Raw genomic sequence first — 16,384 nt, forward strand, 5'->3', positions numbered from 1 at the left:
AGTATGACGAGGATAATAGATTACTGGTACATTTGTTTCAAAGGAGCCTGATTGGATCAAGCCTCAAATGGTTCTTGGGACTAGACCCTATACTCATCAAAAACTGACAAGGCCTGGCTGAGATGTTTTGGTACAAGACGTGGGGTTGGATTGCAACAACATGGCAAAAATGACATGGGAACCTAGAGAGACAGTAAAGAAGCATACTCAAATATGGCGAGAATTAGTATAACAAGTGAGACCAACAATGACTGAACAGGAGATGAACAACATGTTTATCTCAACATTAGGATACACATTTTACACTCACTTGGTGAGACACACTACAGGCATCTTTTCAAACTTAGTGCAAGTGACAGATCAGGTCGAGCATGGGATTTGAACCTGCTTAATCTTTGACTTTGTAAACTTTGAGGCAGAACATGACGATCTACTCAAATAAAATTAAAAAGTAAAAAAAATTACATTGCCTTCTTGGGAAGATTTAACGGATATTCGTTATTAGGAAGGATATTAATTCAGAATGTCCATCTTAAAAAAAAAAACACACACATACACACACAAAAATCAAAATTTTCAAAAAACAAAAAAAATGGGGTTGCATGTTCTTTCTTGGGAATATTTATTGGACATTCGCCCTTAGGAAAGGTATTAATTTAGAATGTTTATCTTAAAAAAATAATCAAAAATTACAAAAAAAAAAAGAGGGTCTCATTTCATTCCTAGGAATATTTATTGGACCTTCGTCCTCAGGAAGGGTATTAATTTAGAAGTTTAAAAAAAAATTATTATTATTTATCTCAAAAATAAAAAACAAAAAGAATATGATGAAAAAAATCAAAATGTTTCAAAAACATCTTTAAATTATGAGCTTCGTGACTATAAAAAGTTTGGATTAATGAACGACATGAGTATCCTTTTAAAATTTGAAGAGTTAGACTCAATTCGATTAGACGACTGAAGACGACTCAAAAACCTAAAGATTATCATCATACTCTTTTCGACTCATTTTGATTACTCTTGGCCCGCATACGTATAAATTGTGAATGACAAACCAATGAAATTTTTTATCTAAACTGGGGCATTTTCCATATTTCATAATCCTAAGACAATCAAAGATCATATTCATCCATCAAAAGTCTTCAACTTAAAACCATCAAGTTTGATTTCTGCCAACTACTTTTACTTCAATGATCAATTTTCAAATGAAACTCACAACTTGAAAAGAAGTCCATGTCAACGATGTACTGATTTATTTTTCATCGAAGATTTTCCTCACGAGACTTATTAAAGAAGAAAATGAAAAATATATGTGTCGATTCAATAGCAAGCCTAAACGAACGATCTTAAGGATCTTTGGAAAGCATATCGAAAATGATCAATAATTGAAGAAGAATGTCAAAAGAATGCCAAAAAGAAGAGTAGAATAGTTCAACCATTGTGAAAGGAGAAGATTCTAGTCCAATTACGAATGATTAACTACCATTGTGGATTCGAATCTGCAAAAGTTCTATTTCTTGAGTCGAAAAACATTAAGTGACATAAAAAAATGTTATTGAAAAATCAAAACTCGAAATCATGAGAAGCCTTCCTTCTACTACCATAACATATCTACGGTTAGTTAACTTACTCGAACCTTCATTATCCTTCAATTACCTAGAACTGGGGCATACCACCCCACACTGGGATAATTTTGAAAAAAAAAAAAGATATCATTTAAAAAATAAAAAAAAAGAGATCTCGTTCAAAGTGACTCAGATCAAACTCAATGAAGTATGGTTAAATGCATCAATCATCCCAAAATCCATCAATTCCAAGATTTCAAATGAGTTACGCGCCACGAAATCGATGAATTAATAAGGCAAATCTTGTCAGACCTCGTGCTTGGGTAGTCATTTTTTATCAATCATCCAATTTCATCAAATCCAAGATTTCAAATGAGCTCCATACTACGAAATCAAGGAATTCAATTCGGCTAAACCCTGTCAGACCCCATGCTTGGGCAATCATTTCTAAATCCACTATCTTACTTTATGATCTCAAACGTGCGTAAATGAGTTCTTTCTGGGTCATGTAAAAATAAGACGTAGTTTCATTCTTAAAAAAAAAAAAAAAATAGAGAATAAAAGGCAACCCCCAGTTCAATTCATTGGCGATGAAGGCTTGAGAAATTTACAAAAAGTGTATCATGATTTGATAGGACATAGTGAAAACTTACAAAGGCATTAGAAAAAGAAAAGATCGAACCGTAGCAAAATCAAATACCATAGGCACGATGAAAACCTAAAGGGGTATTGATGCGTAGAAAATTATGGAATCGGACTTAGTGAAAACCATGATTGGCACTATGGGCATGAATGGCAAAAAAAAAAGAGAAAAAAAATCATATTTATTCACCAATCATCCCTACCTCAAAAATGCTTGAAGTTTGAGTAATAATCCTTCTATCAATATATCAGACAGATTCTGAAGTCTACCAATAATCACCAATCATTACACAATCCTTTATCTCATCATCAAACACCATCCAGTCAGTTTTTATCGTTTTGTTGATATTCGATGAGGGGATGACTCTAAAAGAACTTAAAAAGAATTGAGGAAAACTATTATCTATTTAATATATCTTGGTCAGTATTCAACAAAATCAGATTTTTGATCAAGTCATTTTGCTTATACTAAAACAAATAAAGTTTTTTACATGCATCATACCAAACTAGTATTTTGGGTACGTGTCGAAAAGTTTAATTTATTCTTTAAAAATAAGGTATCGAATTATCCGAGGTCAATAATTATCAAAACTATTTTGCATACACATTTTCTTAACATGTTGCTCATTTGCAAGAGCCTAAACTATATGTTGCTCATTTCCATGAGCCTAAACTACATGATGCACCTTCATAAGAGCCTAAACTACATGATGCTCCTCAATAATAGCCTAAAATTGCTTATTGCTACTTTGAAAGAGCCTAAACTACATTATACTCAGAAATAAAATTGCTTGTTGCTCTTTAATAAGAGTTTCAAATATATGATGCTCCCCAGCACGAGCCTAAACTACACGTCGCTCCTCAGTAAGAACTTAAAACTACTTGTTGCTCCTTGTCACATGAGTATAAGCTGTACGATATTCTAAATCTTAAAAAAAATATAGTTAAATTTTTTTTGATCTCCTTTAGATTTCATTGGTTCGTCGTTTAAATAAAAAAAGTCAAATCATTCTTGTTGAAACACACTTAGATTGCAAATCTCATCTCCACTTTTCATGATCGGTTCAATCCTTGTCAAACTCTTAGCCTAGAAACTGTCAAATTTATAGCAGATTTCATCCCTATTAGACTCAAAGCATGGGAGGATTATGTTTTTTATTTATTTTTCCAACAATTGTAATCAGAGAGTGTTACGATGAATTTGAAAGACTCTTCCGTATAGACCTATTAAAGGATCATCACAAGTCTTTTAGTTCTTCCAAAAAGTTTTTTTTTTTCTTATCATTTGAACGTATCTCATTTAAAATAAATCAAAAAATAGCATTTTTGCAAAAACTCAATTCACATTGCTCAAGACTCATTAGAAAACTCTCGTATCAAAGTTTTTCACCAAACTAACACAAATCCAAGACCTCACATGAGATCTGCGCCATTAGGTCGAGGAAATCAAAAGGCTTACCCTATCAAACAAAACTGGTATTTTCAAACTTGTCTAAGCAAAATTATCGGTCCCATACAAATCAAGGTTTCGCCTATTATTTGAGGTTCTTTGCACGTAATTCTTGTAAAGAGGGGTAGTTATATACACCCAAATTTGATCGGGCCCTCGACGCAAAGTGTCTTAAAATCCATAAAAATTAGAATAAGTCCCAAAGTCTAAACCTTTAAAAAAATCTCTATTTTTTCAATAAATCGCCCTAGGCCCTTCCCACGTGGCCCATGGACTGAAGATTTCTCACCATTCCTCTCATCTCTCAACCTTTTCCAACCCTAATCCAAATCCATTACTATTCAACCCACAACCCATTACTATACCCAAGCCCAATTATTCTTCCCAAATCAAAGCCCATTAAACTCAACCCAACATTATACCTATACAACCCACTACCCCACAATCTAACCCAAACCCAACTAATATACCCAAACTCAATTCTCAACTCAAGTCCAACATCACAACCAATCACTAAGATCATGAAGGTGGGACACATGTCACTACCTCAACTCACTTCCCTCATTCAACCACTTACTCCCATCACATTTTCTCTGAAACATCATCTACCTACATGTCAACCCATATCTCTATCTAACCTAGCCTCATCAGTCCCTACAAACCCATCCTTACAAACGAAACCCACACCCCTCATCTCTAATGAAATACTCATTTTCTCCAATCAACTCATCTAACACTTCATCTCTTCACCCCTTTTCGTCACATGTCATCACCTTCTTCACCATTTAAAAACCTAATCAACTACCCTCTTACACAACCCATACCTTCAATCAAAACCCATTCCCCTCAACTCACTAAGCACTCCACCAATCAACCACCATCTTACTGATGAGTAGGTTTTATACCTACGAATTAACCACTTTTAAATATAATATTTTGTTAATTTTAGAGTCTTTTAGTTATTTTTATTTAAGTTTAGTTAGTTTTATACTTTTTATGTGTTTATATGTTTTTATTTGATTTTTATGCTTATTTTACAGATTAGGAACAATATGGAACATTGGGATAGGTGCATACGTTTAGGAGAAATTCTGACTTCAAATTGGTTCACTCTCGGAAGAAGGAAGCTAAGCATACAAGCTAAAAAGTCTTCAAGCCGCAGCTTGATAGAAAACGAGGCCACGACGGGAATTCAAGAATGGCATAACATAAATATAGAAATACAAGCCGCGGCATGATATATTGGGAGGCCATGGCCTGCTTACGTTTTCAGCTTTACACGTTAATTTGTAGTGACCGAATTAGAGACGGATTTTGGGACTCTTAAACCCTAATGATTCCATATCTATAAATAGGAAAGTTTAAACCTTATTTGAGAAGAGAAGTTTTGGGGTTTTTCTTGGAGGCACAAGATCGAGAAGGAGGACGAGAGCTGGAAATTCGACTTTTGAGTTTTATCTTTCTAAACTTTATCTCTTCTCTTGATATTTGTAATCTCTAAGAATGGCTGAATACTTTTGTGATTTTGTTTTCTTTTCAAGGATGAACTAATTTCTATTCTAGGGTTATAATGGAACCCATTCATGATATTTGATTAGTTTTATTTCTTTCTTCTCTGATTCCACATGTGATTGTTTATTCTATCCTATGTTTAATGCGATTTAATTAACTGGCCATTGATTGAATTGATTCGGTGAACCTTAATAATATCGACAGAGTTATTTTGTGTTCATGATCTAGATAGAGTAACATATGCTAATTTGAGATAGACATATACTCAAGTTGCATGTGCATCCCTTATGAGAGCTTATTCTTAATGAATTCTTCTTGATTTAATTCTCATAGACATATAGGGAGTTAGTTTAGAAGGGTATTTTTACATGACCATCGACAGAGGCTTGTAGAGAATTTAGTGTTCTTGGGTGACAATTATAGTGGATTAATTTATCATAGAAGGGAAGATAAATCTAATTAAGTGGATTGTTTGGGGGAAATTAAAACCTAGATTTCATCACTCATTGATTTTAATTACAAATTTATTTTCTCCGTTACTTTTCTTGTTTAGTCTTAAATCCTATTTTTACTTTTGTTTGGATAAAATTAGATTGAGGTAAATTGGTAATTAATAATAGATTGGTATTTAGTCTCCGTGGGAACGATACTTTCTTATCACTTTATTACTTGTTTCGATACGTATACTTGCGTGCGTAAATTTAGACAACAAGTTTTTGGCACCGCTGCCGGGGACTAATTTATTAATCTTTTTGTTAATATTAATTCAATCATATTTGATTTTAAACCAAACTTTTCTTTATTTTGTAGGTGTTTGGCTAGTGTATGCGTAGTACAGGGAATTCAGAGCTTTTCTTTTGGATTTTGAGATCGAGAAAACTTGTCGAAGAAAAAGAAATAGAAAGAATAGCGAGAAGCTTCTCAACACCATACAATGGCCGACAAAACTAATGGTAATGAAGGTCCTAAGTCTATGTGGGACTATGCTGTTCCATTAATGGATGGGATTCACACTAGTATTCGTCGTCCAACGATACAAGCCAACAATTTTGAACTCAACCGGCTACTATCAGATGGTACAAGTATCTCAGTTTGGGGGTTCACAGGTTGAAGATCCCCAATGCACATTTAGCTAATTTTCTAGAGATATGTGCTACGTTTAAGTATAACGGTGTTGATGATGATGCCATCCGAGCGATTATTTCCATTCTCATTGAGGGACATGGCGAAGAATTGGTTGAACTCATTGCCAAGGGAATCTATTACCACTTGGGATGACTTGGCGAAAAAGTTCCTTGTTAATATTTTCACCGTCAAAAACTGCAAAGTTGAGGAATGATATCACTACTTTCGTGTAGTTGGACAGTGAATCTCTTTATGAAGCTTGGGAGAGGTACAAAGATTTACTTCGGAGATGTCCTCATCATGCTTTACCGGAATGGTTGATCATCCAAATTTTCTACAATGGGTTGGTTGAATCTATTAGAACGATTGTTGATGCTGCAGCAGGTGGATCTCTTATGGCGAAGACATTTGAGGATGGGTATAATTTATTGGAGGAGATGGCCTCTAACAACTTCCAACACCATACAGAGAGAGAGGATGAATCCAAGAATAACAGCAGGAGTGCATGAATTAGATATTCTTACGGCTTTGACTGCTCAAGTGGCATCCCTATCTAAGAAATTGATTCATTTGGAGTTCATGCTATTCAAACTCCTACCGTTACATGCGAGATTTGTGGAGACAATCATTGGGGAGATATGTGCCCTAATAATCCAGAATCTCTCAATTTTGTTGGTAGTAGGCAGAATAACCCATACTCTAATTATTACAATCCGGGCTGGAAAAATCATCTGAATTTCTCATGAAGTAATAATAATCAAGTTGAGGCCTCTTCATCTGCAAAGCCCATGTTTCAACCGAGTTATCATCCTCAAGCTCTCCCTAGAGAAAAAAAGCCTTCTTTGGAAGATCTAGTACATCAGATGGGAACAAACACTAATCAGTTCATGAAAGAGACTAGAACTCAACTCCATAGCCAAGCAACTTCTATCCGGAATATGGAGATTCAGTTGGGTCAGTTTGTTTCAACAATTAACTACCGTCCTCCAGGAACCTTGCCTAGCAATACCGAGACTAATCCAAAAAGAGATGGTAAGGAGCACTGCAATGCTATCACATTGAGGAGTGGAAAAGAGTTGAATGATGTTTTCAAGGAACCAAAGGAACCGGATGTTTTAGTGGCAGATGAAACAATTTCTAAAGAGAAGGGTGAGCAAGAGAAAGAAACTACAAACCAGGAGCATAACACGCCGGGCTTAGAAAATATTACTCCTTACAACCCACCCCCACCATTTCCTCAACGTTTCAAGAAACAAAAATATGATGAGCAGTTTGCAAAGTTTCTAAATGTCTTCAAGAAGTTGCATATTAATATCCCATTCGTTGAAGCTTTAAAGCAAATGCCAAGTTATGCCAAGTTTTTTAAAGATATTTTGACTAAAAAGAGGCGATTGAGTGAATTTGAAACAGTGGGTTTGATTGAAGAGTGCAGTGCTATCATTCAAAGGAAACTTCCAGCAAAGCTTAAGGATCCAGGGAGCTTCATTATACCATGCACAATAGGTAACCAATTCTCTGGTAGAGCTTTGTGTGATTTGGGGGCTAGTATTAATCTAATGCCGCTGTCTATATTTCAAAAATTGGGATTGGGAGAAGCTTGGCCTACTACTGTGACACTCCAGTTAGCGGATAGATCACTAAAGTATCCAAGGGGAAAAATTGAAGATGTGCTTGTTAAGGTTGACAAATTTATATTCCTGTGGATTTTATTGTTCTTGATATGGAGGAGGATAAGGATGTTCCAATCATTCTTGGCAGACCATTTTTAGCCACAAGCAAAACTCTTATTGATGTGCAAAAGGGGGAGCTTACTATGAGAGTTCAAGATCAAGAGGTGACGTTTAATATTTTCAAAGCTATGAAATTTCCCACCGAAGAGCCTGAAGATTGCTATAGAATTGATGCAGTGGACATATGTGTTCGACATGACCATGAAGATACACTCCCATTTAACCAGCTTCAATTAGAAATCATTAATACGTACAATGAGAAAGATTTGGAGTATTTGGAGTTGGTGAACTACTTGGAGGCTGCACCAAAATTCTATCGTTCTAAACCAGAATTTGAGTTGTTAGAAGTACCACCATTATGTTCTCATTTGAAGTTGTCAACTCATGAATCATCATCATTAGAGCTTAAGTATCTTCCTAGCCATATAAGGGAGTTGCGAGAGTACAAGAAAGCATTGGGATGGTCCATAACGGATATTAAGGGGATTTGTCCTTCTACCAGCATGCAGAAAATCCGTATGGAGGAATATCATAAGCCTTTTATTGAGTACCAACGTCGACTTAACCCAACCATGAAGGAAGTGGAGATCTTTGATGTGTGGGGAATTGACCGTCAAAAATTCACCACCACTCTAGCAAACCTGACGTGACTTTAGACAAAGTCAGGCTGATGACTTTAAAACAAGCGCTTCTTGGGAGGCAACCCAAACATTCTAAACTCTTTCTTTGGTTATTTTGATTTTCATTATTTTCTTTTTAATTTCAAAAAAAAAAAAAAAAATTTATTAGTTTGCTTTGATCATAGTTTTTACAATTTTCTTAATTCTATTTAATTATGTTTTGATTGAAACATGTTGGGAGTCTCTAAGCAATTCAAGGGCATTGGCAACATGATGCAAGGCTGTGGAAGTACAAATTGAAGAAACCGTGGCATCTATTCATTTACAACCATGGCATCTAACACAAACAGCAGGTTCTGATCTCACAGTTCGAAGATGTCAGGGCTTAACTCTTCTCAGGCTAAGGCATTAGTTCGTGGCAGAACTGATCAGAAATATTAAAATGAAGGCCATGGCTTAACTCTTCTCAGGCTAAGGCACGAGTTCGTGACAGAACTGATAAGAAATCTAAAAATGCGAGCCATGGCATGATACTCTACCAGGCCTCGGCCCAAAATCGTACTCAGATAGAAAAGGGTTCCACTTGCCCTAATATTTCTAATGTTACAAAATTTCACAACCTACCTTCTCTTCGTGCCTCAACGACAGAAAAGTCTTCATCTCTCTCCATCTTATCCAGCATTATTCTTATATTTCCTTCTTAATATTCAAGGGTGGCTAAAGAAATATCAAATCCATGAGTACGACTTCACCAAATTTGAACGGATCTTCCAACTACTCTTTGCCAATTTGACCAAATCAAGTGAAGCACCATCAGGTTTTGTCTGTAAGTCTTACATTCAATTAACCTATGTTGCATATTGTGAATAAATATTTGATTATTTGGATTGAAAAATTCGAGTTTTGATTACACTTGTGGTTGTTTGAGAGTGTTTGATGGATTTAATCGGTGATTGATGTTGAGTGATTGATGGAGTGCTTGATGTTGGAATGGGTGTGTGGATTGTGTGATTGGTGGAGTATTATGTGCTGCAATATGTACGGTCTTTTGTGACAGTAGCTGGTATTACTAAATTTTGGGGAGATCATTAAATTTTTGTGCACACCAGGTGTTTGTGAAAAGTTCAATGATAATGAGAAAGGTTGGGAAGATTAAGTTGTTGAAAATTTTGGGGGTTGTTTGATATACATGGTGCTTGCTGGATAATTGAGTGTAGTTGTGATACTTGTCATTTCGGCAGTTGGTGATTGGGTTACAATTACTTGTTGTTGGAGTCGTGATTTTTGACCACCGTTTGTGGAAAGTAACAGAACACGAGCTTCACCATTTCATCACTACCACCAGGACTGAATGACAATAACAATGAAGATGGCGCGGATGATGCTGATGACTTCTGACCGCCAATAAATATTTCAGGGAAGTTCTTTCACCTACCTTTGATTCTAATTGATTACATTGGGGACAATGCAATAACTAAGTTTGAGGGTGTGAGTAGTATTTTTTGAAAATTTTTCTTTGATTTTGTGTTTGCTTTCATGTGTTTAAGTTTAGGTTTGGCGTGTTTAAGTTTAGGTTTGGCATGTTTAAGTTAGTTTTAATTTCTATTCTAAAAAAAAAAATAGTTATTTTGTGATGATTTTTGCTTGATAATCTACAGTCAATGATAAGATTTTGATTAGTACATACATGATTCTTATAAAATGATGGAGGTTTAACTTGTCTGTGTGCTTAAACTCTGATGAAATTCATCCTTATTTGAACTCTTTTACATTGAGTTTATAATCTTGATGCACTTGGTTGTTTGATACACTTGGAGAATGTTTATGCTTTTGAAAGTAATCCATGATCTCAATGAACTCTAGAACTTATTTGTTGTTACTCGAGGTGAAATCTTAGGTTGCACTTGATTAGGGACATGATTTAGGCCATTCTTGGATCGATTGAGCCTTTTAAGCTTACCTATGTTGATTTTATCACTAGTCTTCCCCTTGAGCCTTGTTTCTAATTTTCTTTGGCACCCACAACTCTAACCAAGCCTTTTTGTCTAATTTTCCAAGATTTGACCCATCACCTCTTAGGCATATGATTACTACTGGATATTTTGAGCTATGCTAATAAGGGTTGAACGGTGAAGTTCATGGAATGTGGAAGGCAAAGTTTCAAGAATATTTAGTTGAGGGTTCGGAAATACTTATGTTGGAAAAAAAAAAATTTCTTATTACTACATCCCTTCTTGTAAAAGAATGCATTGAATCAGATAAGTTTGGGGGTGCAGTGGGCCATAAAAAAAAAGTAAAAAAAATAAAAAAAAATTGGTGAATAAAAGGTTATCAAGGGAATGAAGTGAGAATGAAGTGAAACAAGATTGAGAATGCGGAGTGACTTGATGTTGAAATGTAAGTTTGCGCTCTGTGAGAATCCTAAGAGATTGAGGTGTTTAAGGGGTGATCTAGCCACAAAATTTCCTTTTATCCTACCTTTAACCTAGCCACACATTACAAGCTGAATAAAAGTCCTATTGATTCTTGATTGAGTGACAACTTACATTAGTGGAGAATAGCATGAAAAGTAAGCCTATGGAGTTCATCAATTTCAATATCTAGAGATCATCTGTGTTTACTCTTGATTGCATAAACTGATTTGAGTTGAAAAATGATTAAGTGAAAAGGGGTTGTTTGCACATATGTGGATGGTTCAAGGTGAGGTTGAATGACATTTGGGTTGGAAAATCTAGACTGTTTCAATTTCTAAAGTTTTCTTTGAATTGTGAAATTTGCATAATCTTTGAGGCAAGTGTGGAGAATCAAGCTAGTATCATCACTTGTGTTTTCTTTATTTTAGATTCTTTCCCGTAGTTAGGTTTTTTTGTTTTGTTTTGCTCGAGGACTAGCAAAATGTTAAGTTTGGGGGTATTTGATGAGTAGGTTTATACTACGAATTAACCACTTTTAAATATAATAATTTTTGTTAATTTTAGAGTCTTTTAGTTTTTTTATTTAAGTTTAGTTAGTTTTATACTTTTTATGTGTTTATATGTTTTTATTTGATTTTTATGCTTATTTTACAGATTAGGAACCATATGGAACATTGGGATAGGTGCATACGTTTAGGAGAAATTCTGACTCCCAATTGGTTCACTCTCGGAAGAAGGAAGCTAAGCATACAAGCTAAAAAGTCTTCAAGCCGCAGCTTGATAGAAACGACGAGGCCACGGCGGGAATTCAAGAATGGCATAACATAATATAGAAATAAAAGCCGCGACATGATATATTGGGAGGCCATGGCCTGCTTACGTTTTCAGCTTTACACGTTAATTTGTAGTGACCGAATTAGAGACGGATTTTGGGACTCTTAAACCCTAATGACTCCATATCTATAAATAGGAATGTTTAAACCTTATTTGAGAAGAGAAGTTTTGGGATTTTTTCTTGGAGGCACAAGATCGAGAAGGAGGACGAGAGCTGGAATTCGACTTTTGAGTTTTATCTTTCTAAACTTTATCTCTTCTCTTGATATTTGTAATCTCAAGAATGGCTGAATACTTTTGTGATTTTGTTTTCTTTTCAAGGATGAACTAATTTCTATTCTAGGGTTATAATGGAACCCATTCATGATATTTGATTAGTTTTATTTCTTTCTTCTCTGATTCCACATGTGATTGTTTATTCTATCCTATGTTTAATGCGATTTAATTAACTGGCCATTGATTGAATTGATTCGGTGAACCTTAATAATATCGACAGAGTTATTTTGTGTTCATGATCTAGATAGAGTAACATATGCTAATTTGAGATAAACATATACTCAAGTTGCATGTGCATCCCTTATGAGAGCTTATTCTTAATGAATTCTTCTTGATTTAATTCTCATAGACATATAGGGAGTTAGTTTAGAAGGGTATTTTACATGACCATCGACAGAGGCTTGTAGAGAATTTAGTGTTCTTGGGTGACAATTATAGTGGATTAATTTATCATAGAAGGGAAGATAATCTAATTAAGTGGATTGTTTGGGGGAATTATAAACCTAGATTTCATCACTCATTGATTTTAATTTACAAATTTATTTTCTCCGTTACTTTTCTTGTTTAGTCTAAATCCTATTTTTACTTTTGTTTGGATAAAATTAGATTGATGGTAATAAATGGTAATTAATAATAGATTGGTATTTAGTCTCCGTGGGAACGATACTTTCTTATCACTTTATTACTTGTTTCGATACGTATACTTGCGTGCGTAAATTTAGACAACACTTACACCCTCATTCTCTCAATCAAATACCACTCATTTCATTCCACCTAATACCCAACCTAAATGGGTTGAAAGATCCAATCAATTTGGGTCACAAATAACCCATTTAACCCCCCTTAGACAAATGCGCTTCCGTCACCCTCAATTTACACTCTCTTTTCACAAATCCCAAATTACTCTACTTTCTTACCATTTCACCCCATCTTACCCCTAAAAATTCCTCTCCAAATCCTATAAAATCCTCTCACCCTCAACATAATTCTTCCTGCATGCAAAAATACAAAAAAAAGACTCTCTCAACAATTTACTCACTACTCACTCTCAATTCTCCCAACTTATCAACTCAACCTTTTACTCATTCTCAAAGAAATTAATAAAATCAAAAAACTCATCTTTGAAGAGTAAAGAAGATCAAGGTTCGATAACAAGAAACAAATAACCCCCTTTCTCTTATCTCCACTTTCCTTCTTCTACTTCTCTAATTTCTCTATACCTATGCACCCACCACGAAAGATTTGAGCCATCAAAGGGCCCCTTTTTCAATAAGGGTGCCCTCAATGGTTTGAACCAAAATCAAAGTCCCTTGCAATCGAGGGTACATATCGGATCTTTCCGACTCTTTATTTTATTTTATTTTCAAAAAGTGATCAAATCCACGGTTGCCACCAACGATGGAGGGAATAGAGTGCCTAATACCTTCCTTACTCCCTAATATGGACCCCTTACTTAGATCCAAATTTTGATCGGTAAACCTTATCCATATGAGGGTCACTAAATGGCATAAAATTGATTTTTCAAAAAATACATCATGGGTGACCATTCACACCCTTTTCCAAAAGAATGGTGGCGACTCCAAAACCCTAAAATGCTTGAGATATTTAAAAAATGAAAATCTCATGTCGACAGTTCCCATGGGGGCTTTCGTGTTCATCCTAATTGATACCTAGGGCCCAAAAACCCTGTACATAGATCTTTAAAGCGTTTTCCCTTTAAAGGGTGGAATTCACTCTAGGTTACACATTGGTTGTTATCAAATCAAATCAAATCAAACATCGAGACACCCATTCGTCGTTGGAGAATGTGGCAGACGAGATGAGGCAACAGAAACAATCAGTTCTGGTTGGTCATTACATCGACCAATATCTCCATTAGCAAACGACCAGACAAAATGCTGGGTTCAAGTGTCTGGATGGTGTGCAAGATGTAAAGATGCTTGGTATACATCTTCGCCAAATATTGTGTACGGTGCACATTGGTTGTTATCTAGCGTCAGCATAGATATTGATTTTCATAAAGGCACTTGGAATTTAACCCCCCGTCTTTGATGTAAACATCTTGCTTGGAAAGGCCGAGGCGTGTGAAATAGTGATCAAAAATCAAAATTGGGCTCACACATGTCATTATCCACACGTTTGATTCCTAAGATTGTGTGAATATCTAAAGCGTTGATCGTGAACAAAAGGCCACAAAAGTTGATGGTGATCAAAGGAGTGGAGAAATCGATGGAGACATAAGAACCATAAATTCTCCGAACTAGCTCATCGACAAATGTTTCATCCCCTTCATAAAATAAACATCTCCAATCATGTGTGAGGAGTTCATCACGAATCCACATGCCTTGGGGATTGTCGTAGACATCAAAATATGCCTCCTCATTGATCAAAGTTTTGGAGTCATGATTCGAAGGAGTAAAGGAAATGTGAGAGTATCCGAACAATTGTGAATAGTGAGACCAAGGGGAATCGTGGTGCCGTGGATGAGTTGGGTGGTGCATGACGGTGGAACAATTGATAAAGGGTGGTCGCCACTAATTGGAAAAGAAAATGAATGGATCGGATTTGACTTTTCATGGTTGGATTTGGTTTGGCTGAAACTTTGAGATATGAGTGAAATGGAAAATTTAAATGGAGGCTTGTAGAAGATAAAGGAATGAGAAAGGGATTAGGCTTAGGATTCTTTAAAAGGGTGCTCAATTTTCTAGGAAATAAAATTTTCGACTCAGAAAATCTTTTGAAAATAAATTTTCCTAAAAAATAAAATTCCCATGAAAATTTCAAGATAGAAAATAAATGTCTAGGAAATTTTTTTTTAATGAAATTTTGCAACCGTCAATGATTAGTTCAAATTGAGAGAAAAAAGTGAAAAAAAAAAATTAGTCCTACTTGACAACAAAAATAATTTGTAAGCCTTCTACATCAAGGGTTGCCTCTCAAAAAGTGTTAAGTTTATTATCTTCTTCTAGATAAAAACTTGAGTCTACTCTTGGTACATAGGATCATTCAAAAATGAATTTTTTTCATGAGATGTTGGGAGATGAAGGAAAGGCTTGAGCCTTTTACCATTAACTTTGAAAAAAATACTACCATCTTTGAGATTGAGAACCTCGATGTTGCCATAAAGGTTAATATTATGGACCACAAAGAGTCTTGTCCATTAAGACTTCAATGTTCCAAAGAAAATATGGAGGCGAAAATCATAAAGCAACACTTTCTGTCCAAAGTAGAATGATTTCCTTTGAATATGCTTGTCTTGCTAGGCCTTCATACGATCCTTGTATAATTTAATACTATCATATGCATCATTATGCAATTCTTCTAACTCGGTGACTTGAAGTTTTCAGTGTTCTTTGGCCTTTGCTAGATCATAGTTCCTATTTGACAGCCCAATAGGCTTAGTGTTCAAGTTTGACTGGGATGTGACAAGCTTTACTGAAGATTAGTCGATACAAAGATATTCCAATTGGAGTTTTGAAAGTCATCCTATAGGCCCATAGATACTCAGTCAAGTGTAAAGATCATTTGTTAAGGATGATTTTGACTTCACGATTAGAAATTTCAACTTGCCCACTGGTTTGTGGGTGATACAGAGTAACAACCTTATGAGTTATGGAATATTTAAGCATAACGTTTTCAAAAACTCGATTGCAAAATTGTTTCCCTCCATCACTGGTGATGGCCCATGGAGTTTCGAATAGGACAAACACAATATTCTTAAGAAATTGAACAACTTTATAGTCATTGGTTTGACAAGTTGTGGCTTCTACCCATTTAGATACGAGTAAACTACGACTAAGATGTATTGAAATCTATACAGAATGGAAAAAGGAGCCATGAAATTGATGTCCCAACATCAAAGATTTCAACGATCAAAATTGGTTATTCGGGCATTTCATTCCTTTGGCTAATCTTGCATTCACGTTAACACATATCACAAGACTTAGCAAAGAAATGGGCGTCGCGAAATATCGTTGGCTAGTAGAAACCACATTACAAGACTTTAGTTGTTGTCTTCTTTCCTCCAAAGTGACCACCACAAGCGTGGTTGTGGCGAAACTCAAAAATACTTTTTTAATCTTTATTATAAATATATTGACGAATTATTTGATATGAGAAGTACTTGAATAAGTATATATCATCTTAGAAAACCATTGAATTTGGCGAAGAAGCGCATTCTTTCTTGTTTATTCTAAGAAGTAGGTGTTTAACCTGT

General features: G+C 35.2%; 1 protein-coding gene and 1 non-coding gene across 2 annotated transcripts; one reads left to right on the plus strand and one right to left on the minus strand.

Moving 5' to 3' along the window:
* Nucleotides 1–6,494: 6,494 nt before the first annotated feature.
* LOC147380512 (small nucleolar RNA R71) lies at nucleotides 6,495–6,601 on the minus strand. The gene has a single exon (XR_015175292.1). It is a non-coding gene; the product is annotated as a small nucleolar RNA R71 (small nucleolar RNA).
* Nucleotides 6,602–7,232: 631 nt separating this feature from the next.
* Nucleotides 7,233–8,674, plus strand: LOC147380513 (uncharacterized). The gene is made up of 2 exons (XM_086431617.1): nucleotides 7,233–7,967; nucleotides 8,021–8,674. The coding sequence occupies exons 1-2, from the start codon at nucleotides 7,233–7,235 to the stop codon at nucleotides 8,672–8,674; spliced, it is 1,389 nt and encodes a 462-aa protein (XP_086287743.1).
* Nucleotides 8,675–16,384: the final 7,710 nt, after the last annotated feature.

Source organism: Akebia trifoliata, unplaced genomic scaffold (assembly GCF_017979445.1).
Source record: "Akebia trifoliata isolate Shusen 1 unplaced genomic scaffold, ASM1797944v1 Contig01340_ERROPOS53878+, whole genome shotgun sequence".
NCBI lineage: Eukaryota > Viridiplantae > Streptophyta > Magnoliopsida > Ranunculales > Lardizabalaceae > Akebia > Akebia trifoliata.

Excerpts from the sequence above, each read along its gene's own strand:
- LOC147380513 (XM_086431617.1), top strand. The coding sequence starts at position 7,233 with ATGGAGATTCAGTTGGGTCAGTTTGTTTCAACAATTAACTACCGTCCT. Across the intron at positions 7,968-8,020 it reads GAAAAATTGAAGATGTGCTT|GAGGATAAGGATGTTCCAAT; the intron begins GTTAAGGTTGAC and ends CTTGATATGGAG.